This window comes from Syngnathus acus, chromosome 2 (assembly GCF_901709675.1).
Source record: "Syngnathus acus chromosome 2, fSynAcu1.2, whole genome shotgun sequence".
Taxonomy (NCBI): domain Eukaryota; kingdom Metazoa; phylum Chordata; class Actinopteri; order Syngnathiformes; family Syngnathidae; genus Syngnathus; species Syngnathus acus.
The window spans coordinates 23,626,549-23,653,518 of NC_051088.1; the positions used below are offsets into that span (position 1 = coordinate 23,626,549).

At 43.9% G+C, this 26,970-nt stretch overlaps 1 protein-coding gene across 3 annotated transcripts; it reads right to left on the reverse strand.

Moving 5' to 3' along the window:
- Positions 1-86: 86 nt before the first annotated feature.
- On the reverse strand, positions 87-25,622 carry LOC119117016 (prickle-like protein 2). Of its 3 annotated transcripts, XM_037242946.1 has the most exons (10): positions 25,458-25,620; positions 13,053-13,100; positions 7,735-7,919; positions 6,228-6,341; positions 5,994-6,131; positions 4,887-5,090; positions 3,539-3,725; positions 3,076-3,230; positions 2,187-3,000; positions 87-2,121 (listed from the first exon to the last, which is right to left on the reverse strand). In XM_037242946.1, exons 3-10 carry the CDS (start codon positions 7,864-7,866, stop codon positions 1,181-1,183), a joined length of 2,685 nt encoding a protein of 894 aa, XP_037098841.1. In that variant the 5' UTR covers positions 7,867-7,919; positions 13,053-13,100; positions 25,458-25,620; the 3' UTR covers positions 87-1,180. The 3 variants fall into 3 exon arrangements, with proteins under 3 accessions (XP_037098841.1, XP_037098850.1, XP_037098833.1); XM_037242955.1 differs by lacking the exon at positions 13,053-13,100 and having other exon boundaries at positions 87-2,118; positions 25,458-25,622; XM_037242938.1 differs by lacking the exon at positions 13,053-13,100.
- Positions 25,623-26,970: the final 1,348 nt, after the last annotated feature.

Below are 26,970 nucleotides of genomic sequence, written 5' to 3' on the forward strand. Positions count from 1 at the left end.
CAACCTTTCATAGTTCGACCGAACACGACTGACTTGATTTTGGGATTGGCCATCAAAGGTCCGACACGCGACGGAAATACGCCTCATTGGTCGTTGGTAGAAGTAGACTTTATTTGAAGTATGCGACAACAACTAAATGACATGCAAGAATCCCTATCTCTACATGATATTATACAAAGAATGATTCTTGAGTTACAAAATATAGAGATATTTAGGACCATATGTACATGACATTTACATGACTATATCCATCGCTTTAATATGTGTATTACTATATAAACATTTAATAGCTATTCTTTTTCATTTCCGTAAGATTCTTATTTGCAAGAGTGGTTATTATTTCTTTATTGTTAGCATTATTATCTTGATTCCTATTTGCCTAGAAGTTACTCTCAAAAAACAAAGCATGTCGCAGAAGAGAAAACGGGACCATACCTGACGTTACTGTGCCTGAATGGTCAAGGAGCAGAGGGGCCACCCGCCCGGCCGGCCGCCCGGCGCTCTGTCCTCGGTAAAGCATGGAGAGTCGGCTATGCAGAGCACAAAGTTCAACAGACTATTTGTACATGGTGCTAACCGGGCTAGCGAGCTAACGCTCCATTCCAGCAGCATTGGGATCCCACCGACGACACGGCTCGGAATCCAGCACGTAGCCGTCGCTAGCCCGACACTCTGACTTCCGCATTGTCCACATTGATACATTGAACGCCACAGTTCGATCTCTGAACGCTGACATCACTCCAGTTTCTTAATGTACCGGTAAAGCAACTGTTCAATCTTCCTAGAACACGGACACATGCACAGACAGTCAAGAACGAGTCTTATTTACCTTGACCACCTTCGTATTTAGTAGTCAAATTGAGCAGTGCTTCGTCGTCAGGTTGGCATCCAACGTTGTAAACATTCCTTTTGTTTTGTTTTGCGTTGTGTAAGACAACCGAGCTTCCTCTTGTGGTTAGATCATTCCGTGTAGGTGTACACAAACACTACCCGAGTTGTGTAACCTCACAGCATGAAAAATAGGCCTAGTGTCTCTTTACGTCCACCCCTACACACATACTAGCTGTCACTATCTCACACTCAGCTACCCACTCTCTGTTGCTTTTATGGTCTCCTCATCTGTCTCTCTTACCTCATTCACCCCTCCACTTATACCCTCACCATTATTTATGTCTAAAATTTATGAAATGATGCAGTTTTTGCTCTTCCTCCTCTGGCGGGCGTGCAGCTGGCCGTGAATGGGTCCGTGCAGTGGTCCGTGGTGGGCGCCCATTCCAGAGGGGCTGTAGCGATGGCGTAGCTCCTCGTTGTTGATGTAGCACAGCGGCACGGGCCGCGGGATGGGTTCGCCCATGAAGTAGCCCTCGTTCTCCTCCGATTCGGAGGAAGAGGAGCAGCTGGAGCACCAGGGGTCCGCGGCTTCCACGTAGCCGTCGCCCCAGCATGGCCCGCCCAAGCCGACAGGTTGCCAGCCAGCGTTTTGCAGGGTGAGATCAGAAGTGGTGCGGGGACACGGTCGGTGGGGCTGCTGTCGGCACCCGCTGGACTCCGGGCCGAACAGCTCCCGGGCGGCGTGACCCGAAGGGAAGCGGTCGTAATCCTCCTGGACGCGATGGTACGGCGGCTCCGCCATTTGAGCCGGTCGGTCGGCCACCAGGTGCAGGGCGTTGTCCGAACGAGAGCGACGGGAGCGTTTGTGGTGGCGGGCGCTGCGGTGCTGCCCCCGATGGTGTTTGCGACGTCTGGGTTGAGCCTGTTGTTTCTGGGATGCCAGTTCCTGCCCGCTTATGAGTCGACGGGGCATTCTGTCGCTCATGGGAGCCATTCGCAAGTTGCCGCTGCTGCCCATCACCCCGACACGACCTTTGCCGTCAAAAGCCAGGGGCTGTGGGCCATCCCAGTACTGCAGTGGGTAGCCCACCCTGTGCGGGGTGTACATGTTGTTGTTAAAGGGACGAGAAGAGGACAGCGACTCCGTGCTATGGAACTGGACCGAAGAGCTAAGAGTTCCCATGTTGCTCTTTTCAGACACATTTACACCCGAATCCTTGCTCAGGTCAGGCATGGAGAACCTGGACAAATTCTCCTGACGCTTGCTGACCCCATCCAGAGAATTGCCTGCTAAAAACAGAGCACATTTCACATTAGCGTGCCATTTGGAACTGGGGCAGATTGTGCACACTTACCTGTAGCATTCGACACAGTGATGGAGTCCGTGGAGCCGCGGGGTGTCTGTTCCAATGGAGTCAGCGGCTCATTGAAGCTCATGGCATTGATGGGGTTCCGTCTGGTTAGCGGAGGCCTTCCGTCTCTCTGAAATCCATGAAGGCTAATGCTCCTCTTGTCAGGGAATCCTTGGTTCTGGCTCGACATCTCGTTGAAACTCATTTGGGTGCGTAGCTTGTTAGGTCTGAACTCATCCTGGCTATGGTGGATCCAGTTATCGTTGAAGGAGTGCCCCCTTAGAGCAGCCATAGGTGTCCTCTTTGAATTGCCTTGCTCTTTCCCCCAGGAATCAGGCCTCTTTCCTGGGTTGGCGGGACTCTGGGCTGGAGGATGAACATTTGCGTTGGGGTTGTAGCCCTGCCTGGCGTTACACTGACCCAAAAGATGAACGGATGTCGGGGTGGGGGAGGATTCTCGCTGGGGTCCCTCAAAGGCACCAGGGACATAAGGGTCATCTCTGCTCATCCACACCTGGTTAAGGCTCGGGGCGCGACTCGGAGTACGGCTCGGTGTGCGGCTGGGAGTGCGGTTAGGCGTCCTGCTCGGAGTCTGGCTGGCCGATACGCTTAAGCGATCCATCTGAGCGGCCAGCGGATCGATTTCAGCCGACAGACGGTCAGGCATCGGTGGCGGAGCCGAATGGCGGGTCTCGACGTTCCTCCGTTCCTGCTCGGCATTCCTGCGCTCCTTTTTACCAATCTTGGTGCTGTGGCGAGATTCACGGGATCGGGCGCTCTGGAAAGCGGAGTCGGACGAATCAGACTCATCCGGATCCTGATTCGAACAACAAAACAATCAGCGACTGCGAATAAATCGGAGGGTTCTCAACAGCGTCGTGAGAACTATTACCTGTCCAGCGCTGCAGGACCGTGAACAGAAGATCTGTCCCTGCTTTGGCAGGAAGGGACGACCGAGCAGAGAACGTTTGCAGTGAGCGCAACAAAAACATTCTTCAGTCGCGTGCCAGTGCTGTCCGTCATACGTCATCTGGCCTTGGTCAATGCCTTTAAGGAACAACAGAGAACATTAGAAATTTGATTTTCATGGTATGATGAACAAATAGCACATCTCCGACCTTGCTGCTGATCTCAAGCAAGTAATAATCATTCACAGATCCCATCTGGATACAAGAATGGGTCACACTTAATAAGCATCTACGTCTCATTGCACTGGCTCCGCCTCCCCACAGCTGTGGCTTACAATGCCCGCTCTTGCTTGGATAAATGTCTTCAATCAGAGGTTTGCTCGGGTGTGATTTTAAGAAATGTCTTGAGACAAGGTCATGTGATTGAAATCAAATCACATTGCTTACCTATATGTTCCCCGCACGCGTCACAGTACTCTGCGTAAAGGGACTCGAAGCAGTTGCAGCAGTGCGGCCGGCCGTCCTTCATGATGTAGCGCTGACCGCCCAGGGTGGTCTCGCACTCGTAGCAGCAGAAGTGCTTCATGTGCCAGTGTCTGCCCTCCGCCTCAGTGCATTCATCAGCAAAGATGATCTATGTGGAAAAACACCGTTTCAATTCAAAGGTCATTTTGGACTATTCTATTCCAAGTGAGATACTTTTTTGACACCTGACTGCTGAATTTCATTTTATTTTCATAAAATCCATTCATCCATTTTCTGTTCCACTGGAGCTTATCCTATCCCAGATGACTTCAGAAATCGACAAGTCTGTAAGCATTTCTTTTTTTTTTTACTGCATAACATCATCTCCACTGAAGCTAATCAGCAAACCATAGATTGAGTATTTAGCTTCGTTTGTGCTTGAACGTGAGCATCGAATATGATCATTATGAAGAAAGATGATGTCACATTTCACACTACATTTGGTTGTCTTGCTCCCCATATTTCAAAAAGTTACTTGGCTAGCAGCCAAACAGGAAGTGACCCGGAGGCTTCTCTTCCCCAGTCAGCCAGTTGCTCTTTTATTGGATATGCCCTCCTGACCTCGCCCTAATGGCTCTCTCAAATAGAACATTTTCCTATTTGAGGACATATGTTGGGGGCCACCAGGCATTGCGTCCTCACGCCGTCCTATTGTAGAACCCGATGAATATGTTCCTTGTGCCTTGCTGTGTGAAAAGGCCTTATTACGAGATCCTGTTCGCAGAATGGTTGTCACATTCAGGAGAGCAGTAAGAATAGAGACAATCAATGTGACTCATTTCTCCCTTGGAAGGTTTTAAATGAAGGGTTATATTTAAGTTCAACCGACTCTTCATTATAGCGCACTCACCTGCTTTTAATTCTACCATAATAACAATCATTACCGAGGAATTTTACACTTATGTGAACGTTTTGGAATGATTTGACAAAAAAAAATTACAGATGAATAATTTTTGGTATAATTGCGGGAAGTCAAAATTTTAAAGTGACGCGGTGCCCAGATTTATAACTCCAAACTTAGAACTTCCCTCGTTCTAAAAGCAGTCTCGTTATTATGACTACAACACGTTAATGAGTGATTTTTTTCCACGGAGAATTTGTTGTCGTGACTTGCCTGCTTGCCTCGCATACGGTACATCAAAACACAAGCAGATTTTCGGAGACACGGCAAGAACACTGAGCCATCTTTTCACACCAGACTAGCTCCAAGCAGTTCCAAAAATCAGAGCCTTTTCCAACAGCGAAGGGCACCGGGCCCGGAGAGGCGCACCTCATCACAGGCGCAGCAGCGGGGCTTCAGTCTCTCGGCGTGGTGCCGACCACAGTAGAGCTTGCCGTCCTGGTAGAAGTAGATGAGATCCACCAACATTTCCTCGCACATGCAGCAGACAAAGCAATTCGGGTGCCACCATTTTCCGTGACCCGCCCTGGCGGCAAACACCACGATGTCGCCTCCCTTTAACTGACCGCCGCACTGGTTGAGAGGAAAGAGGGAAGCAAAGGGTTACAGACTTTCATTAAAAAAGTGCCAATGCTTGAAAAAGCTTTTAAAACTTCCATTTAACCGTTTGTTTGCAACTTTTTCCCCCCCAAATGTACCGTATTGTCCGCACTATAAGGCGCACCTAAAAACCTCAAATTTTCTCAAAAACCAACAGTGCGCCTTACAATCTGGTGCGCCTTATATATGGAGCAATATGGATTCGTGGATGAGGGCTAATTTATTAAAATAAGCTTTACGTGTTTATTTTGTGTGTTGTGTGATATTAATGTTTGAGCAACGTTGAGTTATTGATATATTATTGTTTTCACTATTTCGTGTGTTAGTATATTGTGATTGCATTAATGTTTGAGCAAGTTTGAGTTATTTATTCTATGCGCCTTATAATCCAGTGCGCCTTATATATGGACAAAATTTTAAAATGGGCCATTCATTGAAGGTGCGCCTTATAATCCGGTGCGCCTTATAGTGCGGAAAATACGGTAGCTCCAAAATGGGAGCGATAGTGCTTACTGTACATGTTTTACAAGGATTGTAGCATGGTGCCATTGATGCTATTTAGCGTTAGCTAGCATAAGCAAAGGTATTGTATGCGCTTTCTTTAGCTGTAAGTGTACTTTTTTTTTTTTGTCTTTTCTGTTTAGCTCCAAAATGGGAGCGATAGTGCTTACTGTACATGTTTTATAAGGATTGTAGCATGGCGCCATTGATGCTATTTAGCGTTAGCATAAGCTAGCAAAGCTATCGTATGTGGTTTCCTTAGCTGTAAGTTTTTTTTGGGTCTTTTCTGTTTAGTTTGACAATCAATTTAAGATGGGTGTATTGTAAGGATTTGTAAGTTGCATCTCAAGGTACATTTTCCTCGAGTCTTCATACCTTATCGCAGATGCCCCCGTTAATGGTTAAGGGGAAAGGACGGACGTTGCCTCTGCCCAGGTTGTCCTTCTTGCGTTGGTTGCTGAACAGCTTCAGTTCTCTTTTCTCTTCCTCTTCCATGGAGTTACAATAACGCACCTGGACAAGACAGTTCGTGACCAATCCGAAATATATGCAGGCACCAACAACAATGGCTTTAAAGGATTTTGTTGTAAGACTTGCAAAATGCTTTACCTCGTTGTCATGCGGTGGCAACTGATGCAGCAGTTGTTTGATGCGGAATTTCTCCCCGGGGCTGTTAATGTACGGGACTTTCTCTTCTGGTAGAGAGTTGTAATACTGATGCACCTGATACAGACAAAAGGTGGTGGCCTTTATTATTTCGAGGAATATACTCGAGTTCTAAATGAGAAAATTGCGAGAAGGGTAAGTAGAAGTTAACTGGACGCAATATTCACTGTGAAGATGGAGGAAGGAAAGAAGTTTTTACAAACCCCTTTGAGGCAGCTATTGAAGTAAAATTGGGAAGATTAAAAAATGTGAATTTGAAACTTTTCATGGGAATAAATAGTAGTTAACAAGAGTAAAGTGTTAGGCTTTTAAAATGCTGTTTTTAAAACAAAAAGGTCCCTTGATGTTGGCCTTTTGTACCATCTTCATCTTTATTGGCACGTCATTTAACGGAGTGCTCCATTTTCACGACAGCCGTAAATCCTGTCCGCATCTGGAAGTGGGTTAGACCCGATGTTGGCTGCGCCGTTGTGGGAGTGGTCACCTCTGACTTCAGTCATGGCCAATCAAAGTCACTCCTGATCCCCCATGTTATATTATTTTTATATCTACCTAGATATATTTTTTATATTATCTTATATGATGTTTTTAGTATGCCCTCGAAATGAATCTAAACTTGGCACAACCGCTTAAAGCAACACACACGCTATCTCCTTCTTTGGCAATCGATGAAATGAGCTTGGTCATGCGTACAATTAAAAGCAACCGAAACTGCAAATGAGCCCATTCTAGCCCGCGAACGCACAAACTCCTTAACGCACATTTTCAATTAACTATCCGCTCATTCCTTGACATCAAACACTTTCATTCCTTTGGCTTCCATTTTGATCGGCAAGTTTCAAAGAGTGAATCCGGCTGAAAATAAGAATCATCAATTTGTTTTTGATGTGATGTCTTTCTGTCAAATTTCGATACAAATTGCCCAGTTGCTTCTGGGGAGGAAATTGCTTCTTCGCTAGAGCGATCCGGCGCCATTTGTTCGCTGCATCACAGACTCTGTTGAAACACTGTAATCAGTCAATCAGTATGGGGTTGCTTTTCATTTGGCCACGCTTGTCACTCCGCCTGAATGTGAACTGGGGTTGCTACACAGCTTTAACATTGCCTCCTCAAAACAATGTCATTGCAATTATTCTTCCACGAAAAGCCTGACAGCTTCGTTGTAGGGATTTGATCGACCCCGCCCCACCGACGACAGGCCAAAGACTCTTGAAGCACCATGAAGGGAATCAGCGAATTAGCCATCATAGCGTTCTTCGGAAAATGCCACACCGATGGGGCAAATAATTAAATTCCTCTCTCTGATTTAGTTCAATTCGTTCCAGTCTGGTTCCAGGACAGAAACACATTAGCTAATGGAGCATACGAGAGCGGCGGCACAGCGGTGTCAAATGTGAGATGAAAATCTCCTCAGCGTGGAACATGAATAAGGAGTCAATTGGGCGTGTACCTGTTCCGGACTGAGGCCGGGCGGGACCCAGGCGTATTCCTCTAAAGCGCATCCGGAGTCATCATCAGAGGTTGAGTTCCTCTGAAAGTCGTACATCAACTTGGTGATGGTCTTTTCCATCTCCAGAGACATGGCTGTCACAACATGCTCCGTTGCACACCTTGCTTCAGGGGAGGTTTGCACACCTGGTCGCAACCAAAAAAAAAAAAGCAAAAGGGAGTCAGAACTATAAAAACGGGATGAGAGGAGATGGAGGCGCTTTAGTGTTTATTTTCTTCATTTACGAGGCAACATGCGGGCCACGCATATTTAGTGGCAAGCGATAAAAGCACCAAAAGGTTTTGTGGAGCCCGCCAAATCACACTGCCAATTCTACATGTGCCCACAAACACAAAGGAGCCATTTGCCTTTTTATATTTAATGGCTAGATTGAGATTGCTGGCACTGATGCAATGGCTGGCCAGCAAAATAAATGAGACAAGATGGCACTGACATTTTATGTTATGAGACCCTTCAATTACAAGGAAACAATGAAAAAAATCTATCTATCTATCTATCTATCTATCTATCTATCTATCTATCTATCTATCTATCTATCTATCTATCTATCTATCTATCTATCTATCTATCTATCTATCTATCTATCTATCTATCTATCTATCTATCTATCTATCTCTCTATCTCTATCTCTCTATCTATCTATCTATCTATCTATCTATCTCTCTCTATCTCTCTATCTATCTATCTATCTATCTATCTATCTATCTATCTATCTATCTAATCTTAGCTAGCTCGCTAGCCAGCTAGCATTGCTTATGCCAAACCCCGCGATATTAAAATGATCTCGTCAAAGCGTTTCCCCAAATATGACAGCAGATGTCGAGCCGATCCGCCGGCCCCCATCCAAGCAGAGCTGAGAACGGTTTATTCCTCAAACACAAATGCTGCTTATTTCTTTGTCAGCAAAGATAACACGTTTGCAACCTTGAGCCCGAGGCTGTTCTTTTTCAGTCGAGCAACGACAACGGCCCCACTGGCAAGCAAACAACCCATTTGGCAGCCCCACATCACTTCAAATGTGACTTACCAAAACAAAAACTCACGATTGCTAAGCGGCTGAGCACTACTAACGTTTTAACACGTTTACTTTCCAATCCTGCAACTGACCTTTCACTTCACTTTGTCTGAGCTTGTTTCCCGATACAGATTAGCTTTCACTTACAAGTGTTTTCGACTTTAATTGTCATCACCAAGTGGATAAGCGTCGTGAGCAGATGTTGTTGCTCCACAGCTGCTGTCTGAACTTCATCGCACGTCAACGTTTTTCCCACTTGACACCCGATGACGTATTCCGAGTTTTCTAACAATGACCAAAGGGCGCCATAGAAGGCTACCAACCTTTCTCAAGCGACACAAAAAGCCAACAAGCGAGCTCGAAAAGTGAATTTCCTCAAGGAGACATGCGTTGGATCGATTCATTCTTCCGAAGCGAGTGGGTGTGTATTTTTGGGCGGAGGGTGTTTTTGACTGATTGCCGAGAGTATAGATTGGACATGTTGTGTGACAGTATATGAAATTAGGATCTGCAGACATTTCTCAATTTAATTTCTGACAAGGTCGCTGACGACGGAGGTGGGATCGATTCCAGCTCAGTGGCGGTGTGCAAGTGGGTGTGTCTGGCGAACAGTTTGATATCAGCAACCCCTCGCGGAGCCGAACAGGAAAATGGAATGGTTAGATAATTTCTGACAAGCGAAACGTCTGCCTCTTAAGTGTTAGCCTTGCTCCTGGAGATGACATTTGTCGGTATTACGTGTTATCTTCACTCAAATAACTGTAACATTTAAAATCCCCCGAGAGCTTCCAATTTGTGTTTATGATTCATCACTGCATCGAGAAAGTTCCGAAGCGAAAAAGCCAACGTGTCTGATGGCATAAATCATAACCACTTATCGTGAGTGTTTTCAACAATGACTTGCTGCCTCAATATTATTACACAAATTCTTGGATAGTTGACGATAGTGCCTTGACATATGACTTTAACTCATTCCGTGACTCTGCTCGTATCGCAAAACATCTTTTCCCATTGAGATGAATGGAAATGCCATTCATCCATTACAGCTTCTGTTTGTTTTTAAACAAGAAAAATTGCATATAATTGTGCGTCATAACATAAATGAGTAGAGTGTAAAAAAAAAAATTCAACTCTTTCTGGTGTATATGACGATAGAATCAAGTCATGAAGTTACAAAGACGAAGCATTTCATAAATCCTATAAGGCAGTGGTCCCCAACCACCGGGCCGCGGACCGGTACCGGTCCGTGGGTCACTTTGTACCGGGCCGCCAAGCCACACAGAAAAAAAACAAAACAATTGTTTCAATCGACGATCAATTAATTCAGGTCAAGACGCTCGTCCCGGTCACGTGACGTGTTTCCCCAGTCGAGCCCGCAAAGCTAGCAAAAATGAGTACCGTATTTTCCGCCCTAAAAGGCGCACCGGGTTATAAGGCGCACCGTCAATGAACGGCCCATTTTAAAACTTTGTCCATATATAAGGCGCACCGGATTATAAGGCGCATAAAATAGAAGCTATACTGCATCAAACTGAGGTTGACTAGGGTTGCGGTATGCATCCACTAGCCAATAACCAACGAGCCCTCTGTAAACAATCGCGTTTCTCAAACGATCTCCTATAAAATGATCAGAACTGACTAAAGTTCGATCTAACGCATTGGTACTACTTACCTATGTTTCCCTTCCATATCGATCCGTAGATTTACTCGAAACATTAACAGAGCAGCCTATTTTGACATGAAATAGCCTGGTACGTATAGCAGCTATCGCAATAGCATTAGCCATCCGCAAAGTCTCACGAGCCTCAGCGAAGTGTAAACAATCGCGTTTCTCAAACGATCTCCTATAAAATGATCGGAACTGACTAAAGTTCGATCCAACGCATTGGTACTACTTACCTATGTTTCCCTTCCATATCGATCCGTAGATTTACTCGAAACATTAACAGAGCAGCCTATTTTGGCATGAAATAGCCTGGTACGTATAGCAGCTATCGCAATAGCATTAGCCATCCGCAAAGTCTCACGAGCCTCAGCTCGCAATCTCCCATGAGCCTCAGCAAAGTGTAAACAATCGCGTTTCTCAAACGATCTCCTATAAAATGATCGGAACTGACTAAAGTTCGATCTAACGCATTGGTACTACTTACCTATGTTTCCCTTCCATATCGGTCCGTAGATTTACTCGAAACATTAACAGAGCAGCCTATTTTGACATGAAATAGCCTCGCGGGTACAACAGCTATTCGCTGACGCCCCCTGACTACAGTTGCCGTAATGCTGGGAAGCGATGCGACCTTGTAATTTACTAGTCGTACTAAAACGTACTGAAACATTTTGGCAGAGCACTGTGTACAACCAGTATGGATCAACAAATTCATCAGTTGATCCATATATAAGGCGCACTGGCCTATAAGGCGCACTGTCGGCTTTTGAGAAAATTTTAGGTTTTTAGGTGCGCCTTTTAGGGCGGAAAATACGGTAAGTATTTATTTTGAAAAATGTAAAAAAAATTGGCGATTCTCTCCCAATTACACCCGTCGGTTCAGGTCAAGACGCTCGTCTCGGTCACGTGACATGTCACCTCAGTTGAGCCCGCGAAGCAAGCAAAAATGAGCAAGAAACAGAGATGTTTGGAAAGCTTCTTCGGAAAGGGGAAAAAGCCCAATGAGGGGCCCGGAAGAAGAAGAGGCTACGACTTCTAAGAAAAGGAAAGCTGCATTTAAAAGACAATGACGCGCCAAGCCCACTCTGCATAATATGTGGCGACAGGCTAGCTAACGAGGCAATGAAGCCCTCAAAACTGCTTCGGCACATGGAGACCAAGCATCCTGCATTAAAAGACAAACCTTAACCACTTCGGGTGTCATTGTCTCCGATTACGCCTAGATGGGACCGGCTCGTTTCTGAGAAACAAGCTCAGTGCTCCCACTAATTCAATGTAATGGTGAGTTTTATTTTAATGTCGTTTACACTTGTTTTTATGCCAGTCGTATCATTTTATTTCATCGTATTCATATATTTGTTATAAATGTATTATTTATTTATACAAATGTATTATTTAGTTATATATATATATTATTTATTTATATAAAGGCCGGTCCGCGAAGATATTTCTGACACGTAACCGGTCCGTGGCGCAAAAAAGGTTGGGGATCACTGCTATAAGGGATTCTGTAAAATGCGGTCATTTTGGTCATTTCTTGGCAGAGGATAAATAATACATGCCTGTGAGCATGTATTGTGTTCTCTATGCTACTGATGCAACATTTGTGCTTCCATGTCATTCGATAGCATGTCAATGGCATTTTGCATCGCGTGTTAGCATTAAGCTAGTGGTAGCGTGTGTGTCTTTTTTGTGATTCACTTAGCTGCTTCGTTTGACATTCAGCCTTTTGGAATGAGTTACTGTGATGCCCTTTAAGACTTGAGTAGTAAATGACCCTAAAAAAAGAAATGAATCAACTTGTTTCATGATCATTTTGTTATGCTACTGAATCGTTACAATCACAACATTATCGTCTCATGCCGAGAAGTACAATAACAATATGATTAAAATAGATAACAATGAATTTGTGGAAGATCGCTTGAGTGATTGCAGCTCATTAAAAGGATCATTTCATTTTAAAGCCGTGTTTGGACATCGAAAGTGGACTTGAGTGAGAAAGTAGCGATGGTGGATCAGTTGGGGGAGAGACAGAGAAAGCTGAGTTGCCGTAGCAACTGGTTGGTGTGGATCATCTCGGTATGTGAAGACATGTACGCGTTACTGATTTAACAAGGAAGTGTGTGCGTAGAGTGACTTGTGAGAAGAAAAAAAAGCGTCTTCCGTGTTCCTCGTCATGCATTATTGGGGGTATATAATGAGGGATGCACGTGCCAAATGCGTATTGTGTTTTACACATCATAAATTCCTATTTAATCTTTCCATTCATCATGATTTTCCTCGCCTCCCCGTTAGATCCAATCAGCACTGCTTTCATTTACACATGAATTAACGGCGATTAATCAACATCATCATCTCTGAGCCCGTGGGGAGATGCGATTCACGGGAGAGCAGGTATTCTTTTTTTTTTTTTGGGAAGGAAGATCAGCTACAATCAAAAATTCTGCAAGAGAAAAGGCGTCGGAACACATAATGGATATGCAAGGGAGGAAAGTGAGGAGAAAGAATGGAGAGAGGGCTGGAGATGCAGCGCTAAGAGCAACGCTTTTCCCTTTTCACGTGTCATGCTTCACCCACCTCCCTCCTTGCCTTCCTCCTCCCATCCTCATGTGCCTCTGACAGCCTCTGTGTGGGTGTGCGGGAGAGAAAACCATGGAGAGAAAAAAAGCTCTTATTTATGTAAAAGATGACATTAGAGGAGGTGCTCGGCTGAAGCTCCCAACCTGACCGATGCTCTTTTTTTTTACCTCCATGTGCTGAGAGCAGCGCTCGTCCAAATGGACAAGCAAAATGTTGATTTGGAATTTTAGTGTCTCTTACATAACAATTTGACTTCCTGTTGGGAAAAATATAAAAGATATATATACGTATATATATATTTGTTGGGAAAAATATAAAAGATATATACGTATATATATATATAATATATAAAATGTTTGATTATTTTGATTATATGATTATAATGATTATAAATTAATATAAAATAAAAAATGCCACAATAGAAAGAATTTGAACAAATTGCCCTATCTAGCGCCCCTAATTTAATTATCAAGAAAGGTCGCCATTGTAAATGAGAAAGTGTTCTCAATTGGCTTACCTGGTAAAACATTGAATAATAAAAAAAAAAAAATCAAGAAATCACATGGCCTAAAACAACCAATCAGAAATAAATTAGAATTTTAGTTGTTGTCGTTTCCACAAATAATATTCAAGCCAACTACATTTCATGATAAGACTCCATTACAAATAAGTCATGCTACTAATTTCGCACCCGCAGCTAATGTCGGCTTGTTTACAGCGCTAATGCTAGCTTAAAAATGCTAGCACTGCTGTTTTGTTTCCATTATGAATGGCAAATCTCGTCAGCAGTGTGAGCACAGCGAACTCTCCATTTAACTAACATTCCAAAATAAGAATCAATGACACGACAGATTGACCATTATGCTTGAGGATGAAGTCATTTCACTTTTCTAGCTTTCAAATGTGATCCCACCTCTCATGTAATGCACAAAAGAGAATGCAAATCATCTCGACTGTTTATTGGTTGTCAGCTAATCTCAGAGCTGCATGTAGGCAATTATTCCATTGTAAACAACCGCTGTGTGTAATTATCGTTCCAACACATGGAAATTAATCGTCTCTCTCCTGGTGAGGGTTGAGCAACATTCAGGATTTATGAATCCTCTCAAACCACTCGCTTTGTTCTTGAAATAACTTGTCCCGATTGCCAGCTAACGCAATACCAAGTCATGACGTTCAGCCATCGCTGCTGGTAATTGCCGAACTCAGAGGCAACACGGTCTCCGGACGCAGCACGACTTCTAAAAAAAAAAAAAAAAGTGTGCAAGCACGGTACCGAAAGAGGTTTACAGCGTTTTGCTTGCGTCGCATTTTCTTGAAATGTTTATGCGCTAGCAGTGGTTCGGCTGCCCCGAGGCCCTTGTTGCAAAACTGTTGAACATCAAACGCTTCACCAAATCCCAAAGCAAGATATCAAACTATTGCTCAGCTGGGCAACCAATAGAAGTCCATTTTAGAAAGCTTTTCGTAACGATATGATGAGTTGATGAGCGGGTCAAAAATTCAATTGTCTGTGTGACACCATTTTGTGTGGGAGATTGATCTGGTAGTGTGAGAGCAGTTTAGTCAATTGTGAGCGTGTTTGTGTGAGCATTTTTGGTGGAAACGTTAGAGCAGGGGTGTCAAACTCATTTTTGGCGCGGACCACATCGTCGTCATAATTTCCTTCTGAGAAATCGGAGACTAGTAAAAACTGTTCAAATATTTTGAAAAGATCAAAAATTGCTAGCAATATCTGCTTTTTTTTTTTTAAAGTGAAGACAATTTGTAACTTTAGTATTGACAGATGAAGTTGATGCAGAATTTGTCTTCGGGGGCCACATAAAAGGATTTGGGGGGACCGTATCTGGCCCCCGGACCTTGACTTTGACACCAATGCGTTAGTGTATCAGTTGTGCTTGTGAAAATTAATTGGTAAAAAAAATCTCGTGTGTGTGAGAGAGAGAGGTAATCCTGGATTACGCCCTTCATAGACTCCATTTTCTTACCAAGAATTAAATTCCAAACAACACAACATTTAGGCTGTTTATTATTTGGTGACTCTGCTAGAAATAAAGCCATTAAGTGTATTTTCTTTCCCCCCCCCTTTTGCCGCCTTATGTATGCACTCAGCACATCTATTTGGAGATCCTCCCTCCTGACCTAGCGCCATCCTCAAATGTCAACCCCTTGGCATTCCTGCCTGCCTTTCTGAACTCACTTATGTTTGATTAATGATAATAACTGCTTTGAGACGCACAATCCTTTCACTCACTCCTTCGACCTTTGTACGCTGCGCAGTGATCCGCCAAACACGATAATGGCCGCATCGGAGCCGGTAGCCCGTTTGAGTAAATACGTTAACACCCGCAGACTCACTTTGATGATAAAAGGCCAGCGGATTGCGGGGTAACCCTTATTAGGTTAGCCAGGGGAGTCATTAGAAATTTTTCAATGGGGTGCCCATGATGGGGAAAAAAAATACAAGCTGGATCAAGTTGAAATCAATTTAATCTGTTTGTTTTTGTCTCATAATCTACTTCTATCTCATGCAAACTAAGAGCTAATCAGAGTGATCATTTTGTATTCTGTGATTGATGGCCCAGTCACTCAAATCAAATCAAAAAAAAAAATCACAATGACAAAAATAATAATTCTTCACAATTTAAAATTTTGCTGAGAGTGGCCATGACCAGCCCTAGCGCCGCCCCTGAGATCAACTGTTAAAAATTCCTTTTCTTTCCCAACGTAATCTTTTAAGCATTCTTCATTCCTCCATTTTGTTTCCTAATCCTTCTGCGCCCAGAAGACGAGTCGGGCATGTTGTGCGTGCAACCGACGTCTGTGTGGAAAAATCCCCATCGAGGTCGCTCGCTACGCCTCATCTCGCCTCTTCTCAGAAGTGACCCACCTTCCTCTCATTTCGCAATTTCTAAACTCTACCCACTTGACCAGCCCGGACTCCCTGACACCAAAACCCGAAATGCATCGCCCTTGATTTCAACAATAACCGTCTCTCATGTAGCACCAATCAACTCATAATCCCGTTATGAGGATTAAATTCTTTACTGTGGCTTACATGGATCAGGACTAACAAGAAATTAATTGAAGAGGGGTTGACCCGCTAGGAATTCTGGCTCTGCGGTTCATCTGGCAGTGAGTGACAATACCGTCGATATAATTGGGAACATAACACGCTCGAATTGGCCGCCCGCATTACTCACATGCTGTCATCGGTAGCTGGAAGGACAGATTTTTTTTTTTTTTGGATCTTGTATCTAGGATCCTCTCCAGGTAAGACACACGCACGCTGTGACGTGCTAATTGCTGGAGGTGTGTTCCTGAAATCCAAAATAGGGTTCTCGTACTTGCAGCTGTAGAACAAGAAGCTGAAATGCTGTAATTAAAGGGTGACACATTCAGCCCCTCTCCCACTGTGTGTAGGATGGCCGCAAATAGAATTGCAGGCTTTCAGCACGCTCTCCAGAACCACGCTTCTGACGAGGGGAAATGGATTCGCCCCTGGGCTCATCAAGCCCACCCCCATCAGATCACTTGATCAGGTGTAATGGCGGGCCACGTGTTGCTGCGGCAACGCCAAGGTAGCCGCTGACGCCGCAAAGTCACGCGAGGCGACTTTCGACCCGAGCTTGTGACCTGTGCGGGGCGGCGCGCTCCCTTGACTGCCGTTCACGCACACAAACAAATCCTCTGGTGTGAAGCCTTTTACGTGTTTCGCTTGAGGGTGTATCTTGGTGTGTGTGTGGGAGAAAGAGGAGAGAAGAGAAAGAGTCTGTTGCTATGCATTTTTACACGTCCTCCCACTGCTCGCAAAAAAAAAACCCACATCATTCCAGAGAAGCCGATTGGAGCATGTGAACTCTTTGAAATGCTTCTGTCCTTTACTTTGCCCAATTCCTGAATTAGAATCACGACAATGTCACTGCCGCGTTGTACCGATGCCTCCGAGAACTGCTTGACTTTCTTGATAAATGAATGCCGACCTTCTTTAAAGCTCAATGATACATTTTTCGGGGGGTAAATGGACAGTGGGAAAATGGAAAATTCGGAGAAATACAAAAATATCTGCTTCATTCAATTTGTGTGCTTTCGGAACGGAATTTAAGGACCGCTACGCATGTCTGCATTAGCCGAATGTCTTTTGGTGACACGCTAGACTTGAATCGGTACAAGAAGTTGATATCACCGAAAGCTGTAATGTTCTACTTTTATTCAAATGATCCATGCCCCCCCAAAAAAATCTTCAATTTCCCAGAAAGGTTAACATCGTAATAATAATGAATTTGGCTTCGACCCAAAATGAAAATGAGCAAAGAGCCACTTTGGGTATGATTCATTCCAGCTGTCATTGTTCAGTCCCGTTTTGTTTATTATTTTTCAAATAGGCTCTTTTGTGCTCCCCGAGTAATCAAGTAATGACTCACACTCGTTGTTCCAACATGAACAAAGCCTCCAAGTTGACTGTGACAAGACCAAAACAGACAATGGCGGCAAGGAAAAAGAGTTTGACGCCATCACCAGACCTTTCTGGAAACAACTGACATGCTTGCTGTGTCGCTGATCTCACTGAAATTCAAAAAAACGTTGACACCACAGTCACTGAACGAGAAGAACGAAAAAAAACAATCACTTCAAACTTTTAACACGGAGCGGTATCGCTCGTGTTGCCCAAGCTGGCCCGACTGTTTTTTGCCCAGCGACAACAGAAGGCAAACAAGGCAAAGCCAAATAATAAACCCAAATTATAGTCATGTAATTAAAGCTGTGTCTATCAGGCATTACTGAATATTCAGCATGGATTATGCCGCTTTATTAATTTAGACAACCCGTCATTTATATAGTATACATATATATAATTCAATTATTTATAATTATAATTAAATATGAACAAATATTATTTAAATAAATAAATATATCTAATAAAATTATTTATAATTATAATTAAATATGAATAAATATTATTTCGCCATGACAGGCTTAGTGTCTCCAGATTATTTATTTGGGGAATGCTAAAGTGAATAACGGCAGAAAAATATAGCGGCTAGGCTACGTTGTATTATCACTCGCTTTACTGTTGCTTACACATAAAGTATAATCTTAAAAAAAAAAATAAAATCCATAGGGTTGACAAAGACATGATCGCATAACAATAATCACTAATGAGGAAAAAAAAAAAAAAGAAAAACACGAAAGGCAACAACATGTCCTCCTGAAATATTCTCCAGCACAGTATTGGAATCGTGTGTTAAACTGAGCACAATTATGATACCCACTCAATTCCAGATAAGTGTTGCGTTCACTTTGGAAAAATAAAAGAAATATATAAATGAAGTGCATAGATAAGAGATTTAGCCAAGGGAAAGGACGGAACGTGAGATGCCGATTACTTGCGGCGGGCGACATGAAGCGGCTAAAAGGATAACAATGCAAAAGAGGAGACAAAGCCTCGGCGAGGGAAAAGTTTTCGTTAATGAGCGAACTGCAGATTCGAAAGCAGTCATCCTTGAAGCGTTTGAATATGAGAGCAGCTTCGCAAAGCGCCGTCTGTCTGGAGCCAAGAAAGAAAAATGCGTCGCCGCTTTATAATTACACCGCACCCATATTCAATTTGTCGAGTATCAAAAAATCAATTAAAATGTGTCTCTATAGAATGAGAACATCTGAAGAATAACTCGGATCCTTTAACTCACTTCCCATATTGATTCATCCCCTTGATCCATTTGAAATCAACAGCGCAGACGTCATCTGAAATAAACATAGGCTGTTTCTCCTCTCTGCAAATGTGCAATCGAATCTCTTGAGTACAGAGAGTGAGTTGCGCAACGAAGCCATTAGTGACTGATGGAGGCCTTGTCTTACTCATTTTCGAGCCGCCGCTCATCAAGACGGTGGAACACGATCCGAGTGAGTCCGGATGATTCAAAACCAAAGAAAATCATCAAAACCTTGATAGTTGACTGTGTCCGATAGTAAACTTTTTAAAGCAATTTCAAAATGAGTTCACTGTGGCTTATGTCCCCAAAAGACTCAAATGGAACATTCAAATGTATTAAAATGTCTTTTTCTGGCAAACTAGAAGCCCGCCGAGTGTTTTGTGGACCATGATGATGTCACGTTGAACTAACCTTTTGGGGATAAAATATCTTCCGTTTCACTTTATCCTATTAGATGCAAACTTATGGCCAGCCAGGCAGCCTTTGTGAGGTCACAGTGACTTTGTAAATTCTACTTTTACAGAGAGAGAGAGAGCGATAGAATAGAATAGAAAAGAATAGAATAGAATGCCCTTTATTGTCATTTTACAACTTAGTTGGACAACGAAATTCCGAGAGCTGCTCCCTTCCTAGTGCAAACATTACAAAATTGAAAATAAAAGGAAGTCTGAGAATAAAAGTGAAAGATCTTATTTACAGTATAGCTATTAGTCTAAGAATGAAGGTTAAAAATCGTATTGACAGTATGTTCAATGTGGGTATATGTATTAACATGAATGAAGTTTGTACAGAAAGTAAATAATAAATAGTTATTGCTCGTAGTTTTTAAAGGTGAGGGATGGTGAGATGGGAGGATAGGAAAGCTCAATTCAATTCTCATTGCCTTAGGCCGAAAACTTGGTGTACATTGTGAGTATCATGGCACTAGCGAGGCTGCAGGCAAAGTTCTAGACCGGGGAGGGGCGACTGAAATGATATGAGGGGGCAATTTTTCATCAGCACTATTGGGGGGGGGGCACATTAAGACCACACACACCTCTTAACCAGACGTATGACTTATATCACTGGTGTTAAACTCAAGGCCCGGGGGCCAGATACGGCCCGCCACAGCATTTTATGTGGCCCGCGAAGACAAATTGTGCATCCAATTCGTGTCATTACTAGAATTGCAAATTGTCTTCACTTTGAATAATATCTTTTTTTTTTTTTTACATTTGACCAGTTTTTACTCGTCTGATTTGAAAACGAGTGATTTGTCAGTTTGTTTTGTAGCTTTTACTGTATATAATATGAATATAATATCATAATGGCCCTCCGAAAGAAGCTATGACTACAATGCGGCCTGCGAAAAAAATGTGTTTGACACCCCTGACTTATATAGTAAAATGAAATCCCGTTAATGCAACATAGCATGTAGCTACAATTAAAGCTAGCAACGCTAATTGATAATAGACGAAATAACGAGGGCAAGGAAGTCAATTTTGACCACGTAGTGGTAAACAGCAGACTTTAAACAATAGCCAAACAGTATGCAGCCACAATCCCAGTAGTAAGAAAAGAAAAAAACATTTGCAGGACTACCAAGCGCATGGCAAAGCAGCAGGTGCAACAGCTCCAAACCATAAAAAACACACAACCAGTCAATCATCTATTTTTTTCCTGAAAAGGCACAAAAATAGCAAGGGAAAAACAAAGCCCTAATCCAGCAAGGTTCCAGAATGTTTACATTTGATTCAAAACCCAAATTAGTGACCATTCATTTTCTGTACTGCTTTCTCTGCGCCGTGACGGTGATGGATTGGCGGTTTTGGAGCTTCGGAATGATTTAAGGGCCGGAGCTTGACGACCGTGCCGCCATTAGTTGAAACGTATTACTAAAATAAATCCAAGGGAGGCATCGGTGTATCGAGTGAAGAGATATTTTTTCGTGGCAGATAGGATGCAGCTATCAATATGAATCATCGGGGGGGATGGAATGCATAACGGCTGCCACCAGGGGAGGCTTAAGATCATCCATCTTACTTTTTTTTATAAACAGTGTCAAAGAATATCTCATCTCAGATTGACTCGAGTGACATATTAAAACGACATTTATGAAAGTGCTGAGTGGTCGCGTGGAAGGAAATTATTTTTGTTGACATTTGTCGTATACAATTGTACATGCGTGCGGGCGTTCACTTCGGAACATTTTCTTTCCAATGGCCTTTGAATGAGCGTGCCTACGCGTCTAAAAGAACCTCTAATGATGTCACCGGTTTGAAGATAGAGCGAGTCGGCAACCTCGGGGCGGCGTAGCACCTCAGAAGATTACCTCGACTCCATTAACAATTGCGACCGAAGGCGGACGCAATATTTACGTCCCACCGGCAAGGCTGGGCGAACGTGGATCAATCCGCATCTTCGGCCGCTTTCCTTCAACTCCCCGCAGGATGCAGATTGTAATTTATTTTTTGGACAGTCTCCCTCGCGCCATGCGTAAACTGCTCATTGATCCACTCAGCATTTTCTGGGCTCCAGAGATAGAACAGAAAATGCTGATGCGCACGTTGCCGCAAAACACTGCGGTCAATCACATTTGAAACGTCGTACGAGGAAAAGGACTTTCCGAGAGACAACACTGAAAAGATAGATAGAGTTAGATGCTGTCATCTAATATGAGGATGTACCGCCTAAAATGTTTGGCACCATTCTAAAGAAGCAGGGAGACAAGATGAGAATGTATATAAAAAATATTATATTTAGTTTAATCGTAGATCGTAGAATTGAAACATTACATGACACGACTAACGACAGTAAAGCGAAAAACTAAATAAGCAAACTGACGATATAACGAAGAGCACTTGGACAAGAAATGGAGGTCGCTGATTGGTCGATACAAAGAACAGGGCTGATGACAACATGGAAAAAAAAACAGTACGTAAACTGAAAACTGCTGGCTCAAAAATTTGGGTAACTTGTATCGATCTGACCCAAATTGTTCCTGAAATTTGGCTTGTTTTTGTGCAAAACAATACAAAAGTGGGTCGGTCCAGTTTTTTTACGCGATAGTTTTAAGAGTGAAAAAGTAAGACAAAATATGAAGCAAAGGAAAATTGAATAAAAAATATATCATGCCATTTCGTTCATCTACAACAAAAGTCCATTCGACTTGGCATTTCTTTTGTGTCGGGATCAGACAATCAGCCTCGGCAGGTGAATTGAAAATTCAAAACCTAATTCCTATTATCTAATCTATCATAATTATTGCTCATTCAAACTACTTGTCTTAGAATTTCAATGATGACTCAGTCGGAGAAGACAGAATCCCCGTTGCCCCACATTTAGTCTGTCTTTGCCTTTCGAATTATGAAAGAAGAAATGTTGACTTTCCAGCCTACAAGAACTCTACTTTAAATTTGCCTATTTTTCTATTTAATCCCTCTTTCTGGTGAGATTTTATTTTTTTAAATATTCATGATTTTGGTCCATTTTTTTATCTTCATTTATTAATAAAAAAAAAATACATAGGTTAGGAGTTACTCAGAACTTGATTACCTACTTAAGTGATTACTCGGAGATCTACTCGACTGCACCCTTATGAATATTCACGTATGAAGTGGCCCCGGACACACACACGCGGAGGCCCCTCCCCTACCTGATGTGAAAAGCTGCAGGTGCACCCGGGTATCATATCACACTCTCCCAATCTTTGCCACATCTTTGTCGCCGTCTGTGGCGACTTTGTTTCCGAGATGACACCGTGGGCTCTTTGTTCTGGCACTCCGGTGTCGGTCGGGTCTGGAGTCTCGGGCTACGTCAGCGCTCGACGCTGCGGGGCTGGAGAAATCTCTGCAGCCAGCTCACATTTGTCCATATTGAAACGGAAGATACGACCATTTATGGCTTAACTGGATTCGCTTTGATTACATTACGCTACCAGTATGACGCTAATCAATAGGGGGGGGGTTGAGAATTGAGCTTAAAGAAAAAGCAACTGTGCGGGGAACGAGTTGCTCTCCATCATAACTTCCCGGGTGAGAGCAAATTCCTTTTTTAATTTCATCCGGCACAGCGGGACGAGCTCTCGCCGTCCTGCTTGGATAGGCTGCGGCGGTGGAAACAACTTTCATCTTTTGTTCTGACACCTTCAAATATACGCCGTTTCAAGTGACTGTACCAGCAGCCATCGCCATGGCAACAAAAGCAATCCTTAACACGGCACATGCGACGGTGATGGGGGGGGAAAAAAACCAAAATATAATTACAGACGCTCTTTCTCGTTCTCAGTAGAACTGCATTATTGAATTACCGAATCTCTTCATTTCTGTCTTGTTGTGTTTTGATTTCTCTTCTATAAGCAAAAGGTCACGGTGTATCTATTATTAAATGTTCAGGTCAGGGGAGTGTGCATTATTAATAACCGTAGTGTCGTCTCTAAACGCACAGCGGGTGATTCTGAAAGGAAAACACTCCATCAAGATAAAACAATTCAAGGGAGATGATGTCAGAATCTCCAATCATCATATTGCAACAAGATCGAAAAAAATGTGGAGCTCATCTGAGACATCTGGAAATCTAGCGAGTATTAACAAGCTAATCCAGTCAAATGGCGTACACGTCCTTTGAGGGAGGCAAACAAATAGCCTTTGTTGTGTTGACATCATTGTGTAAGATTTGAGCCAGCCACCTGAGCTGTCAGCATGTCAGGCACATAAAAGCAGCACACAAGCACAAGCGTACTGTGAAAGCACCGTATGGGGCACGGCGGCGAGAACTCGGAGACACCCGCCCACCCTTCCTGAATCAGCCGTTTCTGTGGTGATGCGGTGCAGGTGGGAAGGAGGGAGGGAGGGAGGGAGGGAGAGAGGGGAGGGGGTGCTGGAGTGCACGCTCACTCCAACTGAAGAGACAAACAAACATTCCAAATCTGGTGGGAGCGCGGTGAAGGTGGGAAGGATGGATGGATGGATGAGTGGATGGAAGGAGGGAGGGAGGGATGCAGATGGATGGAGAGGGGCAGGGATGGAGGGAGGGATAAATGGATGACGGATGGATGGATCGATGGCAGATGGATGGATGGATGGATGGATGGATGGATGGACGGATGGACGGATGGATTGGTAGATGATCGGTGGACAGAAGATGGATGAATGGATGGATGTTGGATGGATAGATAGATGATGGATGGATGGATGGATCGGTGGACGGAAGATGGATGAATGGATGGATGCGGATGGATGGATGGATGGATGGACGGATGGATGGATGGATCGGTGGACGGAAGATGGTGAATGGATGGTGAATGGATAGATGGCGGTTGGATGGTTGGATGGATGGATGGACGACTGATTGGTAGATGGATCGGTGGACGGAAGATGGATGGATGGATGGATGGACGGATGGATTGGTAGATGGATTGGTGGATGGAAGATGGATGAATGGATGGATGGCAGATGGATAGATGATGGATGGATGGATGAATGGATGGATAGATGGTGGATGGATGGACGGACGGACGGACGGACGGACGGATGGATGGATGGATGGACGGATGGATGGATGGATAGATCGGTGGATGGATGAATGCCTGCTAAAAAGACAGGGCAGGGTCAGGACAGAGCTGTGACTTCATCAACATGACAAAAACCCTTGACAGGTTGACATTTTGACGGCGCAGCATCTGCATCCAGACTCACAAAAACTCCGCAGCAACGCTCACTCACTCAGAGTGCAGCCGACATCACGTATGGCTGTGATATCTCATCCGGTTATGAGGAACCTTTTCCTAACACCTCCCACCTTTCATTTTGAACCCGAAATCCGGCCCGCCTCATTGAAATTTCAAAAGAGCCCACTCCTACAAGTTGCATCCGCCGTTCTTTCTGGCCCTCAACGCGCTGCCATTGCTCAACAGATGACACCCCGTGATGCAACAGCGTCGGAGACAATCATCCTAACATGGAGGAGAAGTAGCTGGATTAAGATACACGATCAGATAGGAGTTGCTCCTCGCTGGCGTTATCAACAAACGTCACCTCCACATACAACAGACGAAAATCAACAAGATCATCTCAAAGCACATCGATGCTGGTCCCTCGAATATTTTCGGCATTCCACAATCTTGTACCACACAGATTGTCAGTGCCTCGACAAAAGCCTCAAACTAATCTGAAGCAAAGCAGGCAAAACGGCAAATGTAAACAGCTCGGGATTTACCAGACGCTTGTCGCCTTCCAAGTGTGTCCACACGCTGTGTGTGCACATCGCTTCAAACATTGTGTGCGCCTCAAGCGCAGCATTAAAAAAAAAGAGCTCACCGTCTTTATGTTTCCCCCCCTCTTGCTTTGTGAAGCAGGCTGAGATAACGCTGGCAGAGCCACTGCTCCAATCCTTCCCACTCCACCCACACTGGGGGGGAAACGGGATATCGGACACATTGGCTCTTATCTTCGCCCGTGTTTTTCCCCAAAGTCCCACTGGTCTTTTTCACATGTCACTCAAGAGATAAACAAGCCTTTATCTCCTCCCATTTTCTCACCTTACGATGGATGGATGGATGGATGGATGGATGCACCTGTTTCATTGGGAAAAACTTTCAGCGGCGGCATTTCCTAACTGAGCTTAACCAGCCCGTTTGTCACGCAATGTGCTCTTTGTTATTCGAAAAAAAGGCAGACGAGCTTGTCGAGATGCCGCCGAGGAGACTCACCTGTGAGTTGGAGCGAGTCGCTCACGCTGGACTCCTAACGGCCGGCCCCGACTGTCTTTACGTCTCTCCCTCCTCGCAGTCCGGGAGACGACGACGAGCTTTCTGCCCGTGCGGGGCTGCAGGCTGTCATCAGTCTCTCTCCATCCCTCCCTCCCTTCCTCCTTCTCGCTTTCTCCCCACCACCGCTCCCTCGCTCTCTCTCTCTCTTTTGCACTCCTTCACGTCTGGGAAAAATGCGTTTCTATGAAGTTGTCATCGTTTGCATGTACCTATGTGTGATGGTTCAAACAAGTCATGCAGAAGTGGTTTAAGTCCACGCATGCACACACACACACGCACACACACGCACACACCCACCTCCTGTTCCCCCTTCACACCTCCAAGCCAACCATCCGCCCTCATCCTGCCAGCCCCTCAAAGCCTGTTCAAATGAGTCATCAGCTTTCATCCAATGGTGGCAGTGACACTCAGACTCGGATCAGCAAAACACCAGTATTTATGTTCTCGTGTGCTGAGGGGAAGAAAAATCAAACGGAGCATGGGGCTTCGCTTTTCCCACAAGACAATCAAGCCCATAAATTTTGCATTATGTACACGAATGACATTTTTGTAGGTGTTGAACCAAAAAGTCGACCAGTGGACTTTGTTTCTGCTCATCGATGTCCGGTGACCAAAAGTACCGTATTGTTCGGACTATAAATTGCGTTTTTTCTCATGGTTTGGGTGAAGGGGCGACTTATACTCAGGAGCGCCTTATATGTGAATTTTTTCACAAATTTTCAAAATTCAAAAATCCGCGATGTAGTGAAAGAGCGATAAACGAACCGCGATGTAGCAAGGGATTACTGTAATCTGAACTGCTACCGCGGCGCATACGCGCCGGTGTTTTACATAATGGACAAAGGATTCGATCACGGGATTTAATGATTTGGAGTGACAGAGATTGTTTGATAAAATTGTCGTTTATAATTATATGGGACTGTGGAATATTTTGAAGTGCAACCACCGTCAGCGGCGCGCACCCGGCATTGTTGACATAAAGGACGATCGATGGATTTAATGATTTGGAGTGACACAGATGGTTTGATAAAGGTGTTATTTATCTTATAGTTATTTGGATAACTGTCAATGTTACGTCAGGCCCGTTCTCAGCTCTTCGTTTGTGTTTGTGTCACGTTAGCATACCGTATCGTTTAGCCTGTTGTTGCTCGTTCATGTCTGTTCTTGGTGTTGGATTTTTCAAATAAATTTCCCCCAAAATGCGATTTATACTCCGGAGCGACTTATATATGTTTTTTTTTTCACTTTATTGTGCATTTTATGGCTAATGCGACGTATATTCCGGAGCGACTTTTAGTCCAAAAAATACGGTAGGCTAGATTTTAGACTCACTGAAAGCAGGTTTAAGTAGTGGCGCAGGGAATCAATTTAGGCTATTTCATTTGTAGCTTCCATGGAATCCAATTTTTTTCTGGAATGTTCTGCTGCTCTTGCTGATATAGCAAATTATTGT

Bases quoted from the DNA above. Each gene is read 5' to 3' on its own strand.
- LOC119117016 (XM_037242938.1), bottom strand. From the start codon at position 7,866: ATGTCTCTGGAGATGGAAAAGACCATCACCAAGTTGATGTACGACTTT. The intron at 6,342-7,734 runs GTACACGCCCAA...TGTCTGTATCAG, and splicing joins CCGGCCTCAGTCCGGAACAG to GTGCATCAGTATTACAACTC. The intron at 3,726-4,886 runs GTGCGCCTCTCC...TTTTCCACATAG, and splicing joins GCTGCTGCGCCTGTGATGAG to ATCATCTTTGCTGATGAATG.